The 21,306-nt window shown below is 40.9% G+C and overlaps 1 protein-coding gene across 3 annotated transcripts in view; it reads right to left on the reverse strand.

Annotated features, from left to right (window-relative positions):
- Positions 1-15,847: 15,847 nt before the first annotated feature.
- The window catches only part of LOC122565377 (interleukin-6 receptor subunit beta-like), a 111,681-nt gene continuing 106,222 nt past the window's right edge, over positions 15,848-21,306 (reverse strand). For all 3 annotated transcript variants that reach the window (XM_087976014.1, XM_087976013.1, XM_043721289.2), the window contains 3 exons: positions 20,733-20,829; positions 20,540-20,621; positions 15,848-19,262 (listed from right to left, as the gene is read on the reverse strand). In XM_087976014.1, coding sequence (XP_087832140.1) covers positions 18,747-19,262; positions 20,540-20,621; positions 20,733-20,829 — 695 coding nt within the window. In that variant the 3' untranslated portion in view covers positions 15,848-18,746. The remainder of the gene's footprint in view (positions 19,263-20,539; positions 20,622-20,732; positions 20,830-21,306) is intronic.

The following is a 21,306-nucleotide window of genomic DNA, read 5'->3' on the forward strand; positions in this document are numbered from 1 at the left end:
CAGAGTTGGAAGCTTTAGGCACTGTCTCCTGGCTGCTTTTCTTTCTATTTTCTCTTGATTTTCTTTCCCTCCTGGATTAGAGAACTGCATGTGAGAATCTGTGTATGAATTTTCCTATTTGCCAAGGGGTGTGTATATGGGATGTCGCTATAGTGAAACAGTTAATTAGTAATAATTACTGTATTTATTATTTTGTTAAGTTTTCCAGTAGAGTTAAGTTATTCTAAATTCCTCTTTCTTGGATTGTATTTTTAACTGTAGTGTTTAAATAAATTGTGTTTTGCTTAACTGTGAATAGCTTAACCACTCACATTGCATCTGGAACAGGCACTTCACATTTAAAATCAGAAAAAGGTGAGATCTCAGCTACCTTCTCAAAATGTTTTGAAGGGGTCTGGTCTGGTCCATAACATAATTAAAAGATGGCACCTCCAACAGTGCAGCACTCCTGTAGTACTAGGCGGGAAGCCAAGATTTTGTAATCAAGTCTCAGAAATGGCAACTCACAACCATCTGATTCAGAAGAGAGATTGCTACCAACTGAGCCAACGCTGACAGTTTGTTATTGCTGCTGGTAGTGCCAAAAAGATGCGCTTGCAAAATGAAAACAAACCAGTAAATGCAGTCATGACAGTGAAAGCTCGATACACCCGTGGTGTGGAGGACCTGGACAAATGGCACACAAATATCGGTTTCAAGATTGTGTTGTTTGCCAGAGTGACATCAACTTGGAACTGATAAACAAGTCATCCCCATTCATCTGTCGAAGAAGACAAGTGTCATTTACACTGCTGTAAGAGGGGAATAAATCCAGCCCGACAGATGGAAGGACTCAAAATCAGGAAAATGTACAGGCAGGATGAAGTTATTCATGAACAACTGTTGCCTAAAGGAGTGTTGAATTGTGAGTTTGTTTGGAGGGTTCCTGAAGAAGAACAGTTCAGCTTGTAAGAAAATTGTGACCCATTTTGCTAATGCAAAATACTTCAGGTTTCTGGCAAGTTAAACTGAATGGAACATGTTGCAGATTCTGCACATTCCTATGGGAAGCACAGATTCTTACTGTTTCCCTTTGGCATAACTTCTGCTCCATATATTTTGACACATTCGCCCAGATTTTAACCCTGCCTGCTCAGTCAGCAATAGGCACAGCATGAAAATCCAACTTACCCGTTTGCAACCCTGCTGATATCTTGATGCAAGATTCAATTTTATGTTGCTCCTTTCGGCACATATGCAAGATCTGGGAGGTGTTAGACTCCAGCATTAAACATGCACATGAGATCCTTAGTAAAGCACTGAGGAGCCTGACTGTCAGTCAACCCCAAGACTGCACAGGAAAACCCTTGTGGCTTCCTCACCACAGAATGCCAGCAGCAAGTAGATCCATAACCGGAAAACAATTTTTTTTAAAAAAGCAAATATTAATACCGCAGATGCTTAAGATCTGAAATAAAAACTGGAGAAATCATCAGGTCTGGTAGCATCATGTGTGAAGAGAGGAACAGAGTTACACTCAGAGTCATAGAATTACAGAGTCATAGAATTGTACAGCATGACAACAGACCCTTTGCTTCAACTCGTCCATGCCTACCAGATATCCTAAATTAATCTAGTCCCATTTGCCAGCACTTGGCCCATATCCTTTCCTATCCATATACTCATCCGGATGCCTTTTAAATGTCGTAATTGTAACAGTCTCCACACTTCCTCTGGCAGCTCATTCCATACAGACATCACCCTCTGCATGAACAAGTTGTAACTTAGGCCCCTTTTAAATCTTTCCCCTCTCACCTTAAATTTCTATCCTCTAGTTTTGGACTCTCCTATCCTGGGGAAAAGACCTTGACTGTTCACTAAATGTATGCCCGTCATGATTTTATAAACTTCTATAAATCACCCCTCAGCCTTCAATGCTCCAGGGAAATCAGATCCTGCCTATTTAGCTTCTCCCTATAGCTCAAACTCTCCAATCCCAGCAACATCCTTGTTAAATCTTTTTTACATCCTTTCAAGTTTAACAATATCTTTCTCATAGCAGAGAGATCAGAACTGAACGCAATATTTCAAAAGTGGCCTAACCAATGTCCTGTACAGTTGCAACTCTTGTACTCAATGCATTGATCCGTAAGGGTAAGAGTAACAAACACCTTCTTCATTACCCTGTCTAGCTGTGACTTCACCTTTGAGGAACAATGAATCTAAACTCCAAGGTGTCTTTGTTCGGCAACACTCCACAGGACCTGACCATTAAGGTTATAAGTCCTGCCCTGATTTGCCTTACCAAAATGCAGCACCTCACATTTATCTAAATTCCACTTCAAGCCACTCACCATCCTGACTTGGAACTATATCACCGTTCCTTCACTGTTGCTGGGTCAAAATTCTGGAATTCCCTCCCTAAGGGCATTGTGGGTCAACCCATAGCAGGAGGACTGCAGTGGTTCAAGTAGGCAGTTCACCACCACCTTCTCAAGGACAGTTAGGGACAGGCAATAAATGCTGGCCAGCCAGCGATGACCACATCCCACAAATGAATAAAGAAAAATAAACTCCATCTGCCACTCCTCGGTCCATCAGCCCATCTCATCAAGGTCCCATTGTACTCTGAGATAACCATCTTCTCTATCCACTACACCACCAATTTTGGTGTCATCTGCAAATTTACTAACGATTCCTCAAATATTCACATCCAAATCATTTATAAAAATGACCAGAATTATACACAGTAATCCAAACATGACATTACCAATGTCCAAACTCTGGTACTCAATGTTCTGACTCATGAAGCCAAGCGTGCCTTCTTCACCACCCTGTCTATCTGTGATGCCACTTTCAAGGAACAATGTCCCTGAACTCCCAGATCTCTCTATTCCACAACACTCCCCAGGCCCCTAACACTAACTGTGTAAATCCTACCCTAATTTGTCTTAAATATAACTGCACTGAGGGTGGTATCCCCAAATCATTGTTTATTTACATATGCACAGTACATTACCAGTAGCCAGCTGGCTCAGAGTCAGTCCCTCAAGTGAGGAGATTCTGAATTCCTTGTTTATATATTTTTTTATTTTTTTTTATTTTTTTAAATATTTTTTTTCTTTACCCCCACACTACCACCTAAGTGCGGTAGTGCTTATTTTTAATTCCTTGTTTATACTGGTTAGCCAGGGCCCCCTGATAGGCCCAGGTTAACAATCCCAATCAAGGATCTCAAGGTCAATGAGATCCACTTGGTTCCAATCACTACAGTCTTACTGAAATGCAACATTTATCTGGATTAAACTTCACCTCCCATTCTGTTGTACTCTTAGACAACCTTCTTTACTGTTCACTATACCACCTAAATTGGTTACATTCACAAACTTATTAGCCATGCCTCTTGGATTCTAATTCAAATTTTCTATATAAATGGCTAACCATATGGACCCAGCACCAATCTTTGCAGCATACCATTGGTCAAAGGCCTCCTGTCTGAACAACAACCCTCTACCACCACCCTCTGTCTCCTACTCTCGAGCTAATTTTGTATCCAACTGGCTAGCTCTCCCTAGATTCTATTGATCTAACCTGATAACCAGTCTACTATGCGGAACCTTGGCAAAGGCCTTGCTAAAGTCCATGTAGACAACACCTACTGCTCTACCTTTATCTATCTTCTTGGCTACCTCTTTAAATACTCAACCAAGTTTGTGAGATACAATTTCCCATGCACAAAGCCATGTTATCTGTCTATAATCAGTACTTGCCTTTCCAAATGCACGTGGATCCTATCTCTTAGAATCCCCTCCAACAACTTATTCATGCCTCACAGGCTCACTGGTCTATAGTTCCCTAGCTTTTCTTTACCACCTTTCTTAAATAATGGCCCAGTATTTGACACCTTCTAGTCTTCTGGCATCTCACACATGGCTATCAGTGATACATATATGTCTGATATGGACCCTGCAATATCTTCCCAGGCTTCCCACAATGTGTTGGGATACACTTGATCAGGTCCCAGAGTTTTATCTACCTTTAGACATTTTAAGACTTCCAGCACCTCCTTGGACCTATACCAGCATTGCTTCATTTTTAGATTAGAATAGATTCCCTACAGTGTGGAAACAGGCCCTTTGGCCCAACCAGTCCAAACCGACCCTCCGAAGAGAAACCCACCATTTCCCTCTGACTAATGCACCTAACACTACGGACAATTTAGCATGGTCAATTCACCTGACCTGCACATTTTTGGACTGTGGGAGGAAACCGGAGCACACAGAGGAAACCCACACAGACACGGGGAGAATGTGCAAACCTGAACTGCTGTGCTCTTCCAGCACCACATATCAAAATCCACACAGACAGTTGGAATCAAACCTGGGACTCGGGTGCTGTGAGGCAGCATTGCTAACCACTGAGTCACCGTGCCGCCTGGGTCAAAATCATGGAACTCTGCTCCTAACAGCACTGTGGATGTACCTGCTGTCCAAGGACTGCAGTGGTGCAAGAAGGCTGATCACTACAAATTCTGCAGGGCGTTTAGGAGTAAGTATTGATGCAGTTACTGCCCACATCTCATTTATGATTAAAAGTATAAGTTATACAGGGCACTGGTCAGACTAATCTGGAGGACAATGGACAGTATTGGCCTCCTTATCTAAGTAAGCTCAAAGATGTTTTACTAAACTAATATCTCAAGTAGCACGTCACCTTTTGAGGGAAAGGCTACATTTGCATGCAGAAGTAAGAGATGACTTGATTGAAGCATTTAACATCCTGTGAAGTCTTAACCAACATGGATAAGGAAAGGATGTTTCTTCTTGGGCGAATTTAGAACTAGGAATGATTGTTCAAAACTAAAGGGTCACACATTTGAGACAGACTCGAGAAGACATTTTTTCTCATTACATTTTGGAAAAGCCAATCTTAGCAGGACTTATACACTGAATGGTGAAGTCCTAGGGAATGTTGTTGAACAAAGAGACCTTGGAGTGCAGGTTCATAGCTCCTTGAAAGTAGAGTTGCACGTAAATAGGATAGTGAAGAAGGTATTTGGTATGCTTTCCTTTATTTGTCAGAGTATTAAGTACAGGAATTGGGAGGTCATGTTGCAGCTGTATAGGACATTGGTTAGGCCACTGTTGGAATATTGTGTGCAATTCTGGTCTCCTTCCTATTGGAAGGATGTTGTGAAACTCGAAAGGGTTCAGAAAAGATTTACAAGGATGTTGCCAGGGTTAGAGGATTTGAGCTATAGGGAGCGCTGAATAGGCTGTGGCTGTTTCCCTGGAGTATTGGAGACTGAGAGGTGACCTTATAGAGGTTTATAAAATCATGAGGGGTATGGTCAGGATAAATAGAGAAAGTCCTTTTCCTGGGGTGGTGTAGTCCAGAATTGGAGGGCATGGGTTTAGGGTGAGAGGAAAAAGATATAAAAGGGACCTCAGGGGCAACTTTTTCATGCAGAGGATGTTGTGTGTATGGAATGAGCTTCCAGAGGAAGTGGGGGTGGAGGCTGGTACAATTGCAGCATTTAAAAGGCATTTGGATGGGTATATGAATAGGATAGGTTTAGAGGTATATGGGCCAGGTGCTGGCAAATGAGACTACATTGGGTTGGGATATCTGTTCGGCATGGACGGGTTGGATCAAAGCATCTGTTTCCGTGCTGTTCATCCCTATGAATGAGTGACGTGTTGCGAGTCTTTGGAACCCTCTTCCCCAAAATGAATTATTTTTAAAAATAAAAGTAGACAGATCTCAGTGAGCAAGCAGTGGGGGTGAAAAAATATTGGGTGCAACCAGGAACGTGGAGAAATCAGATCAATCACAGTCTTAATGAATGGTGGTCCAACGAAGTGGCCTAAACCTGGTCCTAATTATAGAGTCATAGAGTCATAGAGTTGTACAGCACGGAAACAGACCCTTCGGTCAAACCCGTCCATGCCGGCCAGATATCCCAACCCAATCTAGTCCCACCTGCCAGCATCCAGCCCATATCCCTCCAAACCCTTCCTATTCAAACACCCATCCAAATGCCTCTTAAATGTTGCAATTGTACCAGCCTCCACCACATCCTCTGGCAGCTCATTCCATACACATACCACCCTCCGCATGAAAAAGTTGCCCCTTAGGTCTCTTTTATATCTTTCCCCTTTCACCCTAAAACTATGTCCTCTAGTTCTGGACTCCCTAACCCTAGGGAAAAGACTTTGTCTATTTACCCTATCCATGTCCCTCATAATTTTGTAAACCTGTATAAGGTCACCCCTCAGCCTCTGATGCTCCAGGGAAAACAGCCACAGCCTATTCAGCCTCTCCCTGTAGCTCAGATCCTCCAACCTTGGCAACATCCTTGTAAATCTTTTCTGAACCCTTTCAAGTTTCACAACATCTTTCCGATAGGAAGGAGACCAGAATTGCATGCAATATTCCAACAGTGGCCTAACTAATGTCCTGGACAGCCGCAACATGACCTCCCAACTCTTGTACTCAATACTCTGACCAGCAAAGGATTCTGCAAGAATTGTTCAGTTTCTACTGCATTTTAATTTATATCAAATTTAAAATAGTTTCCTGGAGGACCAAGAGTAGCATTTCTGGTCCTGCCTGAAATAGCTGGGAATCACTTGTCCAGGTGACGCCTGTTGTATTTCTTAGCCATTGATTTTATTCCTTTCCCACTGGCCTTTGTGTTCTGTCACATTCAGGAGATTGGAAGGGAGTCCAGTCTCTAATCTAGAATTGTGACCTGGGAGTTGAAATGTTACAAGGCAGGCCCTTGCTGCTTGACTCCATGTCAAAATCATCCACAGAAATTTGCAATGTACAGTAAATTGCTGAAAGAATCAATCTGAAACTTTATGTTTAGAATATCCGAGCTGACATTGGCCGATGATGTCATCCCTAATGAATAATTAATGTTGACAGTATGTAGGTCTCTGCTTTCATACATGTCCACCCTATGACGCATGAGAAAGATGAGTCTCAGGCTAGTTAGTAATTGTGAATATATACAGTATCCCTTGGGAAAAGTGTCAGCGCTTAGAAAACTGTTAGGAAGGCAACAGGTTAAAGTGCAATCATAACCAGCAAGAAGTGAAAAGGGATGGATTCATTCAAACAAATCAGTTGTGTTGCTGAAGAGGGATAAACATTTAGATGAAGTAAATCAACCGTCTGTTGGGAGTTCCAACAATTGAGAATGTTTATCCTAGTTCTATGTCTTTTCTTAACCATCTTGTGTATCAGAAACCAATAAATAAGGGGATGGAAGATGTGAACTCTCTGAAGTTAGTATACATTGTGAAATTAAATGCCAGAAAGATTCCTATGCATGTGTTAAAGGGATAAAATAAATCCTTCACATAAGAATTGAGATGAATAAATCATTTTGCATTATTAATAATAATATTCATAACATATATTGAAATATTAAAGGAGATGTTTATTTATTAAAAAATTGCAAATGTTAATTTGAAAGGCTGATACATCTCTTCAATCACAGAAGTTACTTCATTTCTGACCTTTGGATATTAAACAAATGTAATATTCTTTTCAATCACAATAAACCAAAAATTTGTTCCTACATTAATTGATGCTGGATTATTAAGAATATTAACAATGGAAACAAAACAGTATTCCCCTAAACCTCCAGGTAAACACAAAAATAAATTTACTGAAACACTACCAACAAGCTCATACTCGAAGACTATTTCTGTGAGGTGCAAGTTGGCTACCATGTTCCTAAGCAAAATACATCCAACATAAGATATTGCAATTAAGCAGAACATTGGAATAAGGGGTACAGGGTGCAGGTTTGCTCGCTGAGCTGTAGGTTTGATATCCCATGGGACAACACATCTATCCTGGGACAGGCTAAGCAAAGACATGCTAGAGAATTCCTAGAGGCCTGGCATTCCAACCGCAACGCCATAAACAAGCACATAGATCTAGATGCCATCTATCAACCCCTCAGAAAATGAACAGGAAATGACATCACCACAAACCCCAGGAACCTCATCCAGGAGAAAGATATAAATAGAAAGCAGGAGACAACAGCTTCGCTTCACTTGGAGGTCGCCACTGATGATGTTACCTAGCCAGGTGATGAAATGTCGGGATATCAAACCTACAGCTCAGCGAGCAAACCTACACCCTAAACCTCAACCTGAGCTGCAAACCTTCACAAACCTTGCAATAAGAGGTACATCGTTTTTAAATATAACTAAAATGGTGTGACTGAAGCCTACAGATTAAAAGAAATGTCAAATATTCATTACATTTTAAAACTATTTTGTGATTAAGAATTCTAATCAGCAGCATGAATCATACATTATGAAAAAAATTAATCATTTTTGTTGTGAAGTGTAAAATTTTAAATACTAATCAGATATAGAATGGAAGAATGTAACAGTTATCTTAAGGCAGTACTTGAAGTAAGATGGGGACAGGAACTTTAATTTAGATTTGTGGCTAAAATGGAATGCAATGTTGCTTTGGAGTGTTTTGTGTGTGTGTGTGTAAGAGAGAGAGTGTGTATGGGTGAGTAGGACCGGCAAGGTTGAGGGAATAGTGAGGTCCGTGGCTGAATGAACGCAAACTATTTCAATATGAAAACATGGAAATAGAGCGGTATTAACAGCAATTCATTAAGTACCCTGCAAGTCTTGGCAGCACTTATAGCCTGACTGGAATGTGAAAACGCCAACAATTTTCTCTTCCATCTTTAAAAATGATCCCATTGGAAATCATAATTCTATTCCCGTCTTGTGTTATTCTAAATTTGTTTGAACTGAAGTCTTTTATGAGATGGTTTGATTAAAGTGAAAATTAAATGATGCAGATTTTTCTACTAAATTATATATTTATATGAGAAAGGAGCATATCAATTTTATAACAGTGGCATTTTATGAAATGCATAATGATTAGGCTTTTATATTTCAATTTAATGTAGATATGGCACCGTGCACATTGATTATTTTTATTGGAATGAACCCAAGTCATGTTGGTCTCTATGTCAGGGAAAAATAGGAGCACGTCTGGTTGTCCCTGTGGAGGGAGGGATTGACAGGCCGAGTAGAGTGTACTCCTGTTAAACTTTTCTTCCAATGTTGCATCAAATAGCCTATTTCAACTTCTTTCAAAGCCTTTGTTAAACATTAATCCACACATAGTTAGAAATCACCTCTTCAGAACTTTTGTTACTTTTTGGAAAGCCTGGCATTGCACATTTTTCTAATGTAAGATCATGAACAAAAGAAAATAATTACTTTCATTTTACTTTTTGGCAGTCCTGGAGAAATGGCCAGCTTCAATAATTTGTGTATAGCCCTTTCATTTCTATGATTAAGTATTAAAGCGTAATTGAAAATGGCTGTGACTGACCCAACTTGAAAAGTCTCACATTAAGATGAGAGAATATGGAAATGTGTATATTGAGTCCAGGATAGATTGTGTTGGTGTTGGAGAAATGCCACACTATTGCAAAGCAGCACTTCTGATCTTTATGCTGAGATAATTAATGGCACAGAGTGTTGTATCTATCTAAAAGTGCGTGGCATTAAGACTAATAACTAAAATGAAGCATGTTCCTTCCTGCTAATGACCCTCACCTTTATGAAAGTAGTGCAAAGAAAAATAATTACAACACTGGTGTCAAGGTTACTTACATACAGATAAAAAAAGGTTTGTCAAGAATACATGCTCAAGTTGGCTTTGAATACACTCCCTTCATTTTCAGATAATAAAATGCTAGTATGTGCTAAGCAAATTTAGATATGATACCTTTTCTCATCACATTCACCGCTATGTGTTTAAATCCATGAGTTTTCCATATAATTACTTTTGTTCTGAGCTGGACCAACACAGCCAAGTTGATTCCTCAATAAAGACATTTGACAACAATGGATAGGATAAAACCACGAGTCAATCCAACCTATTCAGAATGTAACTGTGATGCCTTGTACTGTATCGACACTCATCTTCATCTCACTGAAAGCCAAATAATCTCCTGGAAGATACAGTAAAACCAGATTAAAACCCAGGCTAACTAAAGAAAAACAAATGAAAATATCTCCTCCGACTTGTTTAGGTCCTCAACACTATTTGGAAAAGACAGATCATCACATCTATTCCACCCATATTGTACAGAATTATCTAGAGGCCCAGAAGGAAAAGATTGACTGCCTTCTCTCTGAATGGTATTGGCAATATTTGGGGAGGTTGAAAAAGCATAACCACAGGACGATTCCATTGTTACAGTCATGATAGCAAATCTACAAAAATCATAGGCTGCTTAGGTTTTCATTTAAAAACAAGGTTTGTTTTGACTTATCAAGTAGACAACCTTCTTGCTCAATTCCATCCCAGAAATAATGTCACCCTTGCAAAGTAAAACACAGGGCCACAATTGTTCAGTTGCGCTTATAGTTGTCAAATTGTGCTTTTGGAGACTGGATCTGATGTACTCTTATGAACCCCATTTGGTCATTTATGCTCACTATTTGAAACTTGCCATATTTGTGACAGGGAATGCTGTTTGACCAACTTGTCATCTTACTGTTTTTAATCTGCCTCTTTATTAATGTATCACTCTTCAAACTTTGGGCTTACTTGAAATTTAAAATTGACTGATGAGTGTTTGAACAATGCAGTCACTTTAAGACAAATCTTAGGAGAGTTGGTGGGGTCAAAAACAATATTTGTATGTTTAGATAGCCCTTCAAATGACCCACATCACTTCACAGGAGCTTCACAGAACAAAATACCACACTGGAACACATTAGGAGCTGGTCAGCAAATCATCAAAACAAATAGGTTTTAAGGACTATCTGAAGGGAGAAAAGCAAAATGAGAAGATGTAGGGAAGGAATTCCATAGTTTGTGGTTTAGGTAATACAGGAAGTCCCTGATTTATGAATGTCCAACTAATGAACAGTTGTACTTAGGAACGAGATCCCATTTTAATTTTAATTTTAAGGATCCAACATGCAAATGTTTGCTCGTACTTATGAAGAGCTATTTTCTATTTTTCTGCGTTGTGTTCCAACTTGCGTACAAATTGATTTACAAATGTACTCAGGAATGGAACCTGTTTATAACCTGGGGGCTGCCTGTAGAAGGCATGGCCAATGCTATGGGGAAATTAATATCGATGCTCATGTGGTAATTAGAAGAACCCAAATATCTCCTGAGGTCAGAGAATTGCAGGAGATTACAGATATAGGGAGGACTGGGACCATGGACAGAATTGAAAACCAGGATGAGAGCCAAGATTGAGGTACGTTTAATCCTTACAGCAGTAGGCAGGGAAAAATGAATTTATGTGTCACCATCCCATTCAGAATTCTGAGGCAGAGCAAGATTGAACTTAAAACATTAATTCTGTTCCTCTCTCTACAAATGCTGCCAGACTTGCTGAGTTTCTCCAGCACTCTCTGTGCTTGTTTCAAATTTCCTGATCTATAGTATTTTGCCTTTATCCATTGATAATTGCCCAATTCCATAAGACCATAAGGTATAGGAGCAGAATTTGGCCCATCAAGTCTGCTCCCCCATTTGATCATCGCTGAGATGTTTCTCAACACCATTCTCCTGTAGTCTCCCCACAACCCTTGATCTCCTTTCCAATCAAAAACCTATATACTTCTGTCTTATATACCCTCAATGACTTGGCCTTCACAACCTTCTGTGGCAATGAGCTCCACAGATGAACCAATGTCGAGCTGGAGAAACTCCTTCTCGTCTCAGTTCTAAAGGGTCATCCCTTCAATATAAGGCTGTGCCCTTGGGTCCTAGTCTTTCATACCAGTGGAAATATTTCCACATCCACTCTATCCAGATATCTCAGTATTTTGTAAGTTTCAATGACACCGTCCCCTCCTCATCCTCTGAGTCTCCATTGAGTACTGGCCCAACCACTCCTCATATGACAAGCTCTTCATCCCTGGGATCAGTTTTGTAAACCTCCTCTGGATCACTCCAACGCCAACACATCTTTCCTTGGACACAGGGCCCAAATCTTCTCACAATATTCCAAATGCAGTTTGACCAGAGCCTCATAGAGCACTAGGTGTACATCTCTACTTTTGTATTCTCATGCTCTTGAAATGAATACTAACCTTGCATTTGCCTTCCTAACTGCCAATTGAATAAAATAACAAAGAACAAAACAGCACAGGAACAGGCCCTTTGGCCTGCCAATCCTACATTGACACATTTTGCCCTTCCATCTAAAACTGTATTCACTTACAGGATCCATATCCCTCTAATCCCTCGCTTTTCATGTGTTGTCCAGGTGCTTCTTGAATGTTGCTGTTGTGTTTGCTTTCACCACCACCTCTGGCAGCACGTTCCATGCACTCACCACCCTTTGTATGAAATACCTGCCTGACACATCTCTCTTAAACATCGCCCCATGCCCCCCACACCTTGAACCTGTGCTCTCTAGTAATTGACCTGCCCAAACCTGGGAATAAGCCTCACACATTCCACTCTAGCCAAGCCATTCACAATCTTATACACTTCTATTAGGTCACCCCTCATCCTTCTGTATTCCAGTGAAAACAAACCCAATCTATCCAACCTTTCTTCATAGTTAAAATCCCCCAAAACAGGCAACATTCTGGTCAAGCTTTTCTGTACCCTCTCCAAAGCATCCCTATCCTTCTGTTCGTGTGGTGAACTGAACCTCCACGTTAACTATAAGAGAGTCGTGAACTAGGATTCCCAAGTCCCTTTGTGCTTCAGATTTCTTAGGCCTTTCCCCATTTAGAAATTGGTCTATACCTCTATTCTTCCTACCAAAGTGGACTCAGAACGTTAACTCGGACTTCTCTCCACAGATCCTGCCTGCTGAGGATTTCCAGCAATTTCTGATTTCCAGCATCCACAGTTCTTTGGTTATTTTTGTTTACGGAAAACCTGACCTAGGGTATGATTGTCAATGGAGAAACTTCTGTCCTGACAGCAGCCAGCTCCCCAAAGACCTGAGTATTCAACTTGGGAGCCTGCTGGTCTGAATGGCTCATATTCAATACTGCATTCACTCAGTGACCATTTCTGCTTATTATTTCTGAGATATGATTCCATTTTGAGACTTTACTGTGCTACAGGAAACAGTTCTACATAACAAATGTATTGAGTACAGGAGTTGGGAGGTCATGTTGCGGCTGCACAGGACATTGATTTCTCCGACAATTGGTTAGGCCACTGTTGGAATATTGCATGCAGTTCCGGTCTCTTTCCTTTCAGAAAGATGTTGTGAAACGTGAAAGGGTTCAGCACAGACTTACAAGGATGTTGCCAGGGTTGGAGGGTTTGAACTATAGGGAGAGGTTGGATAGGCTAGGTCTGTTTTCCCTGGAACATCAGAGGCTGAGGGGTGACCTGATAGAGGTTTATAAAATCATGAGGGGCATGGTTGGGATAAATAGATAAAATCTTTTCCCTGGGGTGGGGGAAGTATAGGGCATGGGTTTAGGGTGAGAGGGGAAAAATAGTAAAGTGACCTAAGGGACAACCTTTTCACTTAGAGGGTGGTACGGGTATGGAATGAACTGCCAGAGGAAGTGGTGGAGGCTGGTACAATTGCAACATTGAAAAGGCATCTGGATGGGTATATGAACAGGAAGGGTTTGGAGGGATATGGGCCAGGTGCTGGCAAGTGGGACTAGATTGGGTTGGGATATCTGGTCGGCATGGATGAGTAGGACTGAAGGGTCTGTTTTCATGCAGTACATCTCTATGACTCTAGAAAAGGCTGTTGCAAATCAACACAATTAAATTTCAGGAAGTTTGAACATCAGCATTAAGCTGGTTGTGGAGTTTTACAGCACAGAAACAGACCCTTCGGTCCGACTCATCTGTGCCAACCAAATATCATAAATTGACCTAGTCCCATTTGCCAGCATATGGCCCATATCCCTTCATATTCATATATCCATCCAGATGCCATTCAAATGTTGTAATTGTACTAGCCTCCACACCTCTTCTGGCAGCTCATTCCATCCACACAACACCCTCTGCATGAAAAAGTTGCCCCTCAGATCCCTTTCAAATCTTTTATCTTAAAGCTGTGTGCTCTGGGACTGAACTCCTGGGAAAAGACCTTGGCTATTCACCCTATCCATGTCCCTCATGATTTTATAAACTTCTCTCAGGTCACCCCTCTGCCTCCAACACTCTAGGGAAAAAAGCCCCAGCCTATTCAGCCTATCCCTATAGCTCAAACCCTCTAGTTTGGTGTGAACATTGTGTGTTGTGTTTCCAATTTCAAAACCACTTCAGTGGCTGTGAAGAGTTTTTGCACGTTCTGAATATCATCTGGTCTCAATATTTTTTGGAGCTCGTGTCAATCTGTTTAAGTTTGCAGTCCCTTTAATTTTTATTGTGCAGCTGTGGTAATTTAAAAGAGGCAGAATTATGCAAAGGAAAATTATTCTGTGGTTCTAAAGGGTAATGGTGAATAATATTGCAATCACGATGCAAAATGTAGTAGAGTCACAACAATCAATAACCACAAAAGTACTTACGAGAAACATTAATTAGTCTCATAAGTTAACAATTTAATGTGCAATAGATAAGATTGCTAGATTTACTCAGAGAACTTTTAACATTGCACCACAAGAAACAATTTTACCAAAATATGTTATACAATCTAGTCACCAGAGGGCATCACATCATCACGGCACAATTTTACCAAAATATGTTACACAAATTAGTCACCAGAGGGCATCACATCTACATGGCCCTGTCCTTACCAAGTTTATAAGCATAGAAAAATATATTTTTGCTCTTTTTTAAACAAATACAACACTGATATTGCAACAGTTTTATTAACTTTTACAAATGTTTGTATTATAAACACTCATTTCATATGAATGCAATATTTAGTTGGGAAAGAATTTCATTGTATAATGTACAATGTTCAAATGTTCGAAGAAACTCTTGTCTCTGTCATTCAAGGATTTTGAAGTCAATGCATTTAACATTTGTATGCAAGAATGCAGTCATGTAATTTCAAAGCCAATGTCAGAAATGCAATAATTTTACTTTGAGAGACCAGGGAGGATATTAGAACTTTTGTGCTGCAGTGAATTGTCCCAAAGAACTTCACAGGAGGGTCACGGATTGAAATTTAACACCAGACCATCTAAAGACATTAGGAAACACGACCAAAGCTTGGTCAAAAGTATATTTTTGGAGCATTTGAAAGGAGGAAAGAGAGGTAGAGAAGAAGAGATTTAAGTAGAGAATTCCTTAGTTTACAGTTTATGTAACTGAAGGAACACAGTGAGACTAATAAAGTTCAAGGTGCACAAGAGGGAACAGTGGGAGCTGTACAGACCTTGTGAAGGTTGTCGGGCAGGAGGAGATTATAAAGGTGAGGAAGGGGAGCAAGACCAGGGAGCAATACGAAAGAAGAATTTCAAAAACCAAGAGATGCTTCCCCAGGAGTCAAAGAACATGCACGAAACAACCCCACTGCCCTGTTGCTGACCAGTTAAACTACGCACTCACCCCCACCCCCCAACTCCGCCAAGGACATTCAAGTTCTGAGCCTCCTCCACTGCCAAATCTTAGCTTCCTGATGCCTGGAGGAAGAATGCCTCACCTTCCACCTTGGGACCCTCCAACCACATTGGATCAATGTTGATTTCACTAGTTTCCTCATCTCCCTTTGCCCCACTTCATCCCAGACCCAACCCTCCAACTCAGCACTGCCCTCTTGGACTTCTCCCACCTGTCCATCCTCCTTCCCACCTATTTGCTCCGCCCTCCACTCCAACCTATCACCTTTATTTCCCCCCCCCCCAACCTATTTATCTCTCAGCCTCCTTGGGCACTAACCCCCCTCCCCAAAACATTCCTGATGAAGGGCTTATGCTGACTCTCCTCCTGCTGCCTGACCTGCTGTGCTTTTTCAGCACCCCACTTTTTGAGTCAAAGTAGGTCTACAAATAAGTGAATGGGACTTGATGGGAGTTTTCAATTAACCTCAGGTGTACAGAAGATAAAATTTGGGAGGCTAGCCAGGAGTGTGTCAAAATGGTGAAGTTTAGAGGTAATAAAGGCAAGAAGGAAGGTTTATAAAACAGATGAGCTAAATTATCTCAAAAGCATGCCCACCCCAGTTTTGTTAGTAAATAATTGTGTATTAACAGCTATATTTAATTCCTACACAATAATACAATTCAAAATAAAAAAGAAAATTGAATTGCTTATATTGGCCACTTGGTGGAGTCAGCGTGCACATTTTTAAAAACTTCAATCAGGAGACTCTCAGGCCACAATGTCAGTGTCTTTACCTTTGGGCCTGGGCGGGGTGGGAGGAAGGTTCAAGTTTTACCTGCTCAATATGTGTAAGTCCGAGCATGTCTGAATACATTGATCAGCAATATCTATAATTTCAAGTAAAAGTGTACATTTGTATTAAGTATATAAGGAACTAATGCTAATAAGTTCAAGGTATGGAGATGGTTGATCCTAATATTTGTCTTTCATTCCTGAAGAAGGGCTTATGCCCGAAACGTTGATTCTCCTGTTCCCTGGATGCTGCCTGACCTGCTGCGCTTTTCCAGCAACACATTTTCAGCTCTGATCTCCAGCATCTGCAGACCTCACTTTCTCCCCTAATATTTGTCATTCAATTAAACAACAATTTAATTTAATGCACTTTTCGTGCACCATAATATTCTTCAGACACAATTAAATAATTAGTCTGTAACAGTTACCAGAGTATTTCAACTATTTACAATGTAGAATTCAGAGCTTCAACTCGCAATAATATCACGAGTTAACAGATTAGATTAGATTAGATTCTCTACTGTTGGGTCCTAATTCCTGTTTCAATATTCATATTATTTCATAGGCATTGTCATTGTTCACAGTCTTCTTCCACTTTAATTTTAAGTCATATCTTTTTTTTCTCCTTTCATATATCTTAACACCCACTTCTATAAACAAATTCAACTTGTAACTTTTTGGTCTTTTGTGAGTTTACTGTCACGTCTTTCCTTAGCCTACATTTTATCTGAGTATCACAAAATCCTCCAGGACAGAAGGATGTAATTGGGCCCATCATTTGTGTGTTAGCTCTGATTGCTTTAACAACCTATATGTACCTGCATCCTTACCTGGTCTGGCCTACATATGACTCCAGACCCACAGCAATGTGGTTGACTCTTAACTGCTCTCTGGACAATTAGAATTGAGCAATAAATGCTGCCTGGCCAGCGACATCCTCATCCCGTGAATGAATGAAAGAAAATATCCTGAAAATGAAGCTTTGACTCCACATCTAGTTACCTTTTGAAAGTTATGATGGATTCACATCAGCTTTTCATTCTCTTTCCTGCATGTTTTCTTCTGTTTGCATTGTTCTTCATTACAAAGGAGGGAAAGATTACCACAGAGTTTAGTCCAGTCAGCTCACTGGCACAAGGTGGAACAGATGAACAGTTCCAAAATCTGGTCCTCTAATGAGAGTTTTATGTTTGCACCAACGTTTTCCCTCACATTCAGCATGAGAGGAACATCAATCTTAGGAAAAGAAGGAGACAAGAAACGACGCGAAAGTCGGTCATAGTCAAGAGTTGGGCAGCATGGTGGCTCAGTGGTTAGCAATACTGCCTCACAGCACCAGGGACCTGGATTCAATTGCACCCTCGGGTGAATGTCTGTGCAGAGTTTGCACATTCCCTCCACATCTACATAGGGTTACTATGGTTTTCTCTGAGTCCAAAGATGTGCATGAAGGATTGGCCATGCTTAACTGTCCATAGCATCCAGGGATGCGCAGGCTAGGTGGATTAGCTGTTGGAAATGCAGGGTGACAGGAATAAGGTTGGGGTGTGTCTGGATGGGACGCTCTTCAGAAGGTCAGTGTGGACTCAATGGATTGAATGGCCTGATTCTACACTGTAGAGATTCTGTGATAATAATGCAAAGATACCAAAGCCATTGAGCCTTTTCTTGAACCAAAAAAGGCCAAGAAAGAATATAAATAATGGAGGGTGAAAAGCTGCAAGGAACAGGAATATAACATTATAGAAACTGCTGGGATTTTAGTACAACAGTAACTAATTTTCTACTGAAGCTGGAGAATTTTTAATACTGAGAAGTTCCAGTTTGTAAGAAGACACAATTATTTTTAAAACTATTTGTTCTTAAAAGCCATTTCAATTAGTTTTCCCTCAGGTAGTGGAGTAGGTTTATTGCACTAAGTTTTGCATCTCGGAGCATAGTGCCAATGTAAATTGAGACAGGCGTTTTGAGACAAGTGGAAACTTTAAAGCATAGTATTAATTGATAGCAATGCTAGTGTTATCTCCACTCTCACTTTTGCAACCTCCTACAGCCTGTCAGGGTAACTGCACTCCAAGATGTCTGTGTCCATGGTTTTAATTATTCCAATACTGACATTCCCTAGGCCCTAAACATGAGAATTCCCAACTTAAACCTCCACAACTCTCTACTTCTCTCCTCTGTGAAGAGGTTATTCAAAATCTGCCCTTTTGACTTTTGGTCACTTGTCCTAATATGGACCTTATATGGCTTTGTGTCAGATTTTGTTTGATTATCCTCCTTAAGCACATTGGGATGTTTTTACTATGCTAATGGTGCCATATAAATACAAGTTGTTATAGTTGTTGCACAAACATATGAGCAAGGCAAAGATGCTTGGCCCATCTAGCCCTGTGCATCACAATATATTCACAATCCATATCACAATATATTCAGCTGCATACACATTGAGGACTTTAACCAATATTCAAGTTCATTAAAAATGGAAAACCATGTAACAGCTCCCATTCATTTATTTCATCATTTGATTCCTGCGGTGTTTTACCAGGGCCGTTGTCTGGGAAATGGTGAAATGATGATAATCCCTTTTGTTCTTCGCAAGGAGTAATTTGAGATAAACAGGAGAAAGGAGGTTGTCTGGAGTCTGATGGGGCAACTGCAAGTGTTGGAATCATGTGTTTCTTGTATTCACTTATGTTCATCCCATTATACTCCAGGACAATGTAGTGTGTCTGGAAATCTTCTTGCAGACCTGACACATTTTGCCAGGAGTTATGGACCTGTAGGGACTGTGTGGTGCTGCTGTTTACTTCATTTAAGCCGTTGCCCTCAGGTTTTGGATATTGTCCATGTTTTATCTCCTGCATCCAGCAGTAATTGGTGCTATCAACGTTGGCTTTGGTCAAGCTACCATAATGGACAACCTGGATCTGTGTCTTTGGACTCAGCTCCTCCTTAAGCTCCTTTACATCCTTTTAAAGCAGAAACATATAGGAAATGTTAGAATTACATCCTTTAAAAGTACAAGGTAGGACATGCTGTGTGATGTGTCTGTCAATATTTATTTACGCTAGAATGCTGCCTAATCCCTATTCAACTATTTCTCAGCAGTGCAGTTAGTAGAATGACTGCAAAGATTAAAGAAGACAGTCCAGTTTCAGCTTAGGGGTGGCACGGTGGCTCAGTGTTTAGCACTGCTGCCTCACAGTGCCAGGGACCCAGGTTTGATTCCGACCTCAGGTGACTGTCTGTGTGGAGTTTGCACATTCTCCCCGTGTCTGTGTGGGTTTCCTCCGGGTGCTCCGGTTTCCTCCCACAGTCCAAAATGATTTGCAAGTTAGGTGAATTTGCCATGCTAAATTGCCCATAGTGTTGGGTGCATTAGTCGGAGGAAAATGGGTCTGGATGGGTTACTCTTGGGAAGAGTCGGTGTGGACTTGTTGGGCAGATTGGCCTTTTTCCATACTGTAGGGAATCAAATCAGGGCTGGGCAATAAATGTCATTGTGCCAGTGTCAACCCCATCCTCGTTTCCAATAATAATAGGTTATGTAATGCTAATATCATCTCTTCAGCTTTGTAGGCATGTGGAACAATTATGGATAATTTTAAATTGGGTTATCAGTCTTTACGGAGAAAGTGAGGACTGCAGATGCTGGAGATCAGAGCTGAAATGTGTTGCTGGAAAAGTGCAGCAGGTCAGGCAGCATCCAAGGAGCAGGAGAATCGACGTTTCGGGCATGAGCCTGAAGAAGGGCTCATGTCCGAAACGTCGATTCTCCTGCTCCTTGGATGCTGCCTGACTTGCTGCGTTTTTCCAACAACACATTTTCAGCTCTTATCAGTCTTTACCTCAACAACCTCCAGCAGAAATCTGCACTGACACAATGTCACTTACAGAACAAAATTACCTCAATTCAGCTCCAGCAGCAGAAAAAGAAACAATTTGGCCCATCATATCTATGGTGATACTTTACTACAGCTCCATTGTGAAGGTTAAAACTGAAGGTCTAAAACAGCAAGAGTATCAACAAGTTGATTTAGTCTAGTGTGTGGTAAGTTGCTAAGCTACACTGCCATGGTTGCCTGGACTTCTGAATTTTTATAACCATCACACTATTGATTCCTTAAAGGGGTTGTTCTATACAAGGCACTATCATTATGTAGAATCAACACTGCTGCTAGTCCTCGCAAGATAAAATCACTCATTACTCTCACACATAAAGAATGATCAATTAAACACAAATTACCTCAGTTAATTTCTTTGGCATCCATTGAGCAAGCGTACTATTGGCAGGATCTGGAATGTTGGGCCAGAAATGTTTCTTAAGTCTGTAGATTCAAGGGATAAAAGAAGAAATGAACGCTACTTTATTATAAAGCCTATCTCACTGAGAGTCCGTCCATCCTAGTCCAAAGTTGAAATGCATTGTTGCCACATACCTGCGTCGCTGATAGATACACACTGCTATAAAAATCAGCGCTGTTAACAGAGCAAATAAAAGGGTGACCATCAGGAAGGCTTCAGCCTCTCCATCATCTAATGAAAGAAAAGGTAACAGTTATTAATATCCAAAGACAAAGATAATGCAGTGCAAAACTAAGTGAAGGAAAACCTGCACAAAAAGTTAAAATGACATGGAGTGAGCAGTACCTGATAAAAGACAACGTACCTCAGCTAAAAGTGAACTGGGGAGATCTTCACTCTTGCTTTGACCCCATATCTGCAATGATGTTTCCGTGCAAGCGAACTTTGTTGGAAGTTGCTGAAGTCAAGCCTCAGTTAGATGTGTTTTGGTTATAGAGTCCCTACTGCGAGGAAGCAGGCCATTCGGCCCATTGAGTCCACACCAACCCTCTGAAGATCATCCCTCCCAGACCCATCCCCCCACCCTCTCCCAGTAACCCTGCATTTCCCCTGGCCAATCTACCTAACCTATGCATGTTTGGACTGTGGGAAGAAACCGGAGCATCCAGAGGAAACCCACACCAAAGCAGGGAGATTGTGCAAATTCCA

This window comes from Chiloscyllium plagiosum, unplaced genomic scaffold, assembly GCF_037043375.1.
Source record: "Chiloscyllium plagiosum isolate Xiang-an unplaced genomic scaffold, Cpla_swu_hap1 HiC_scaffold_28, whole genome shotgun sequence".
NCBI lineage: Eukaryota > Metazoa > Chordata > Chondrichthyes > Orectolobiformes > Hemiscylliidae > Chiloscyllium > Chiloscyllium plagiosum.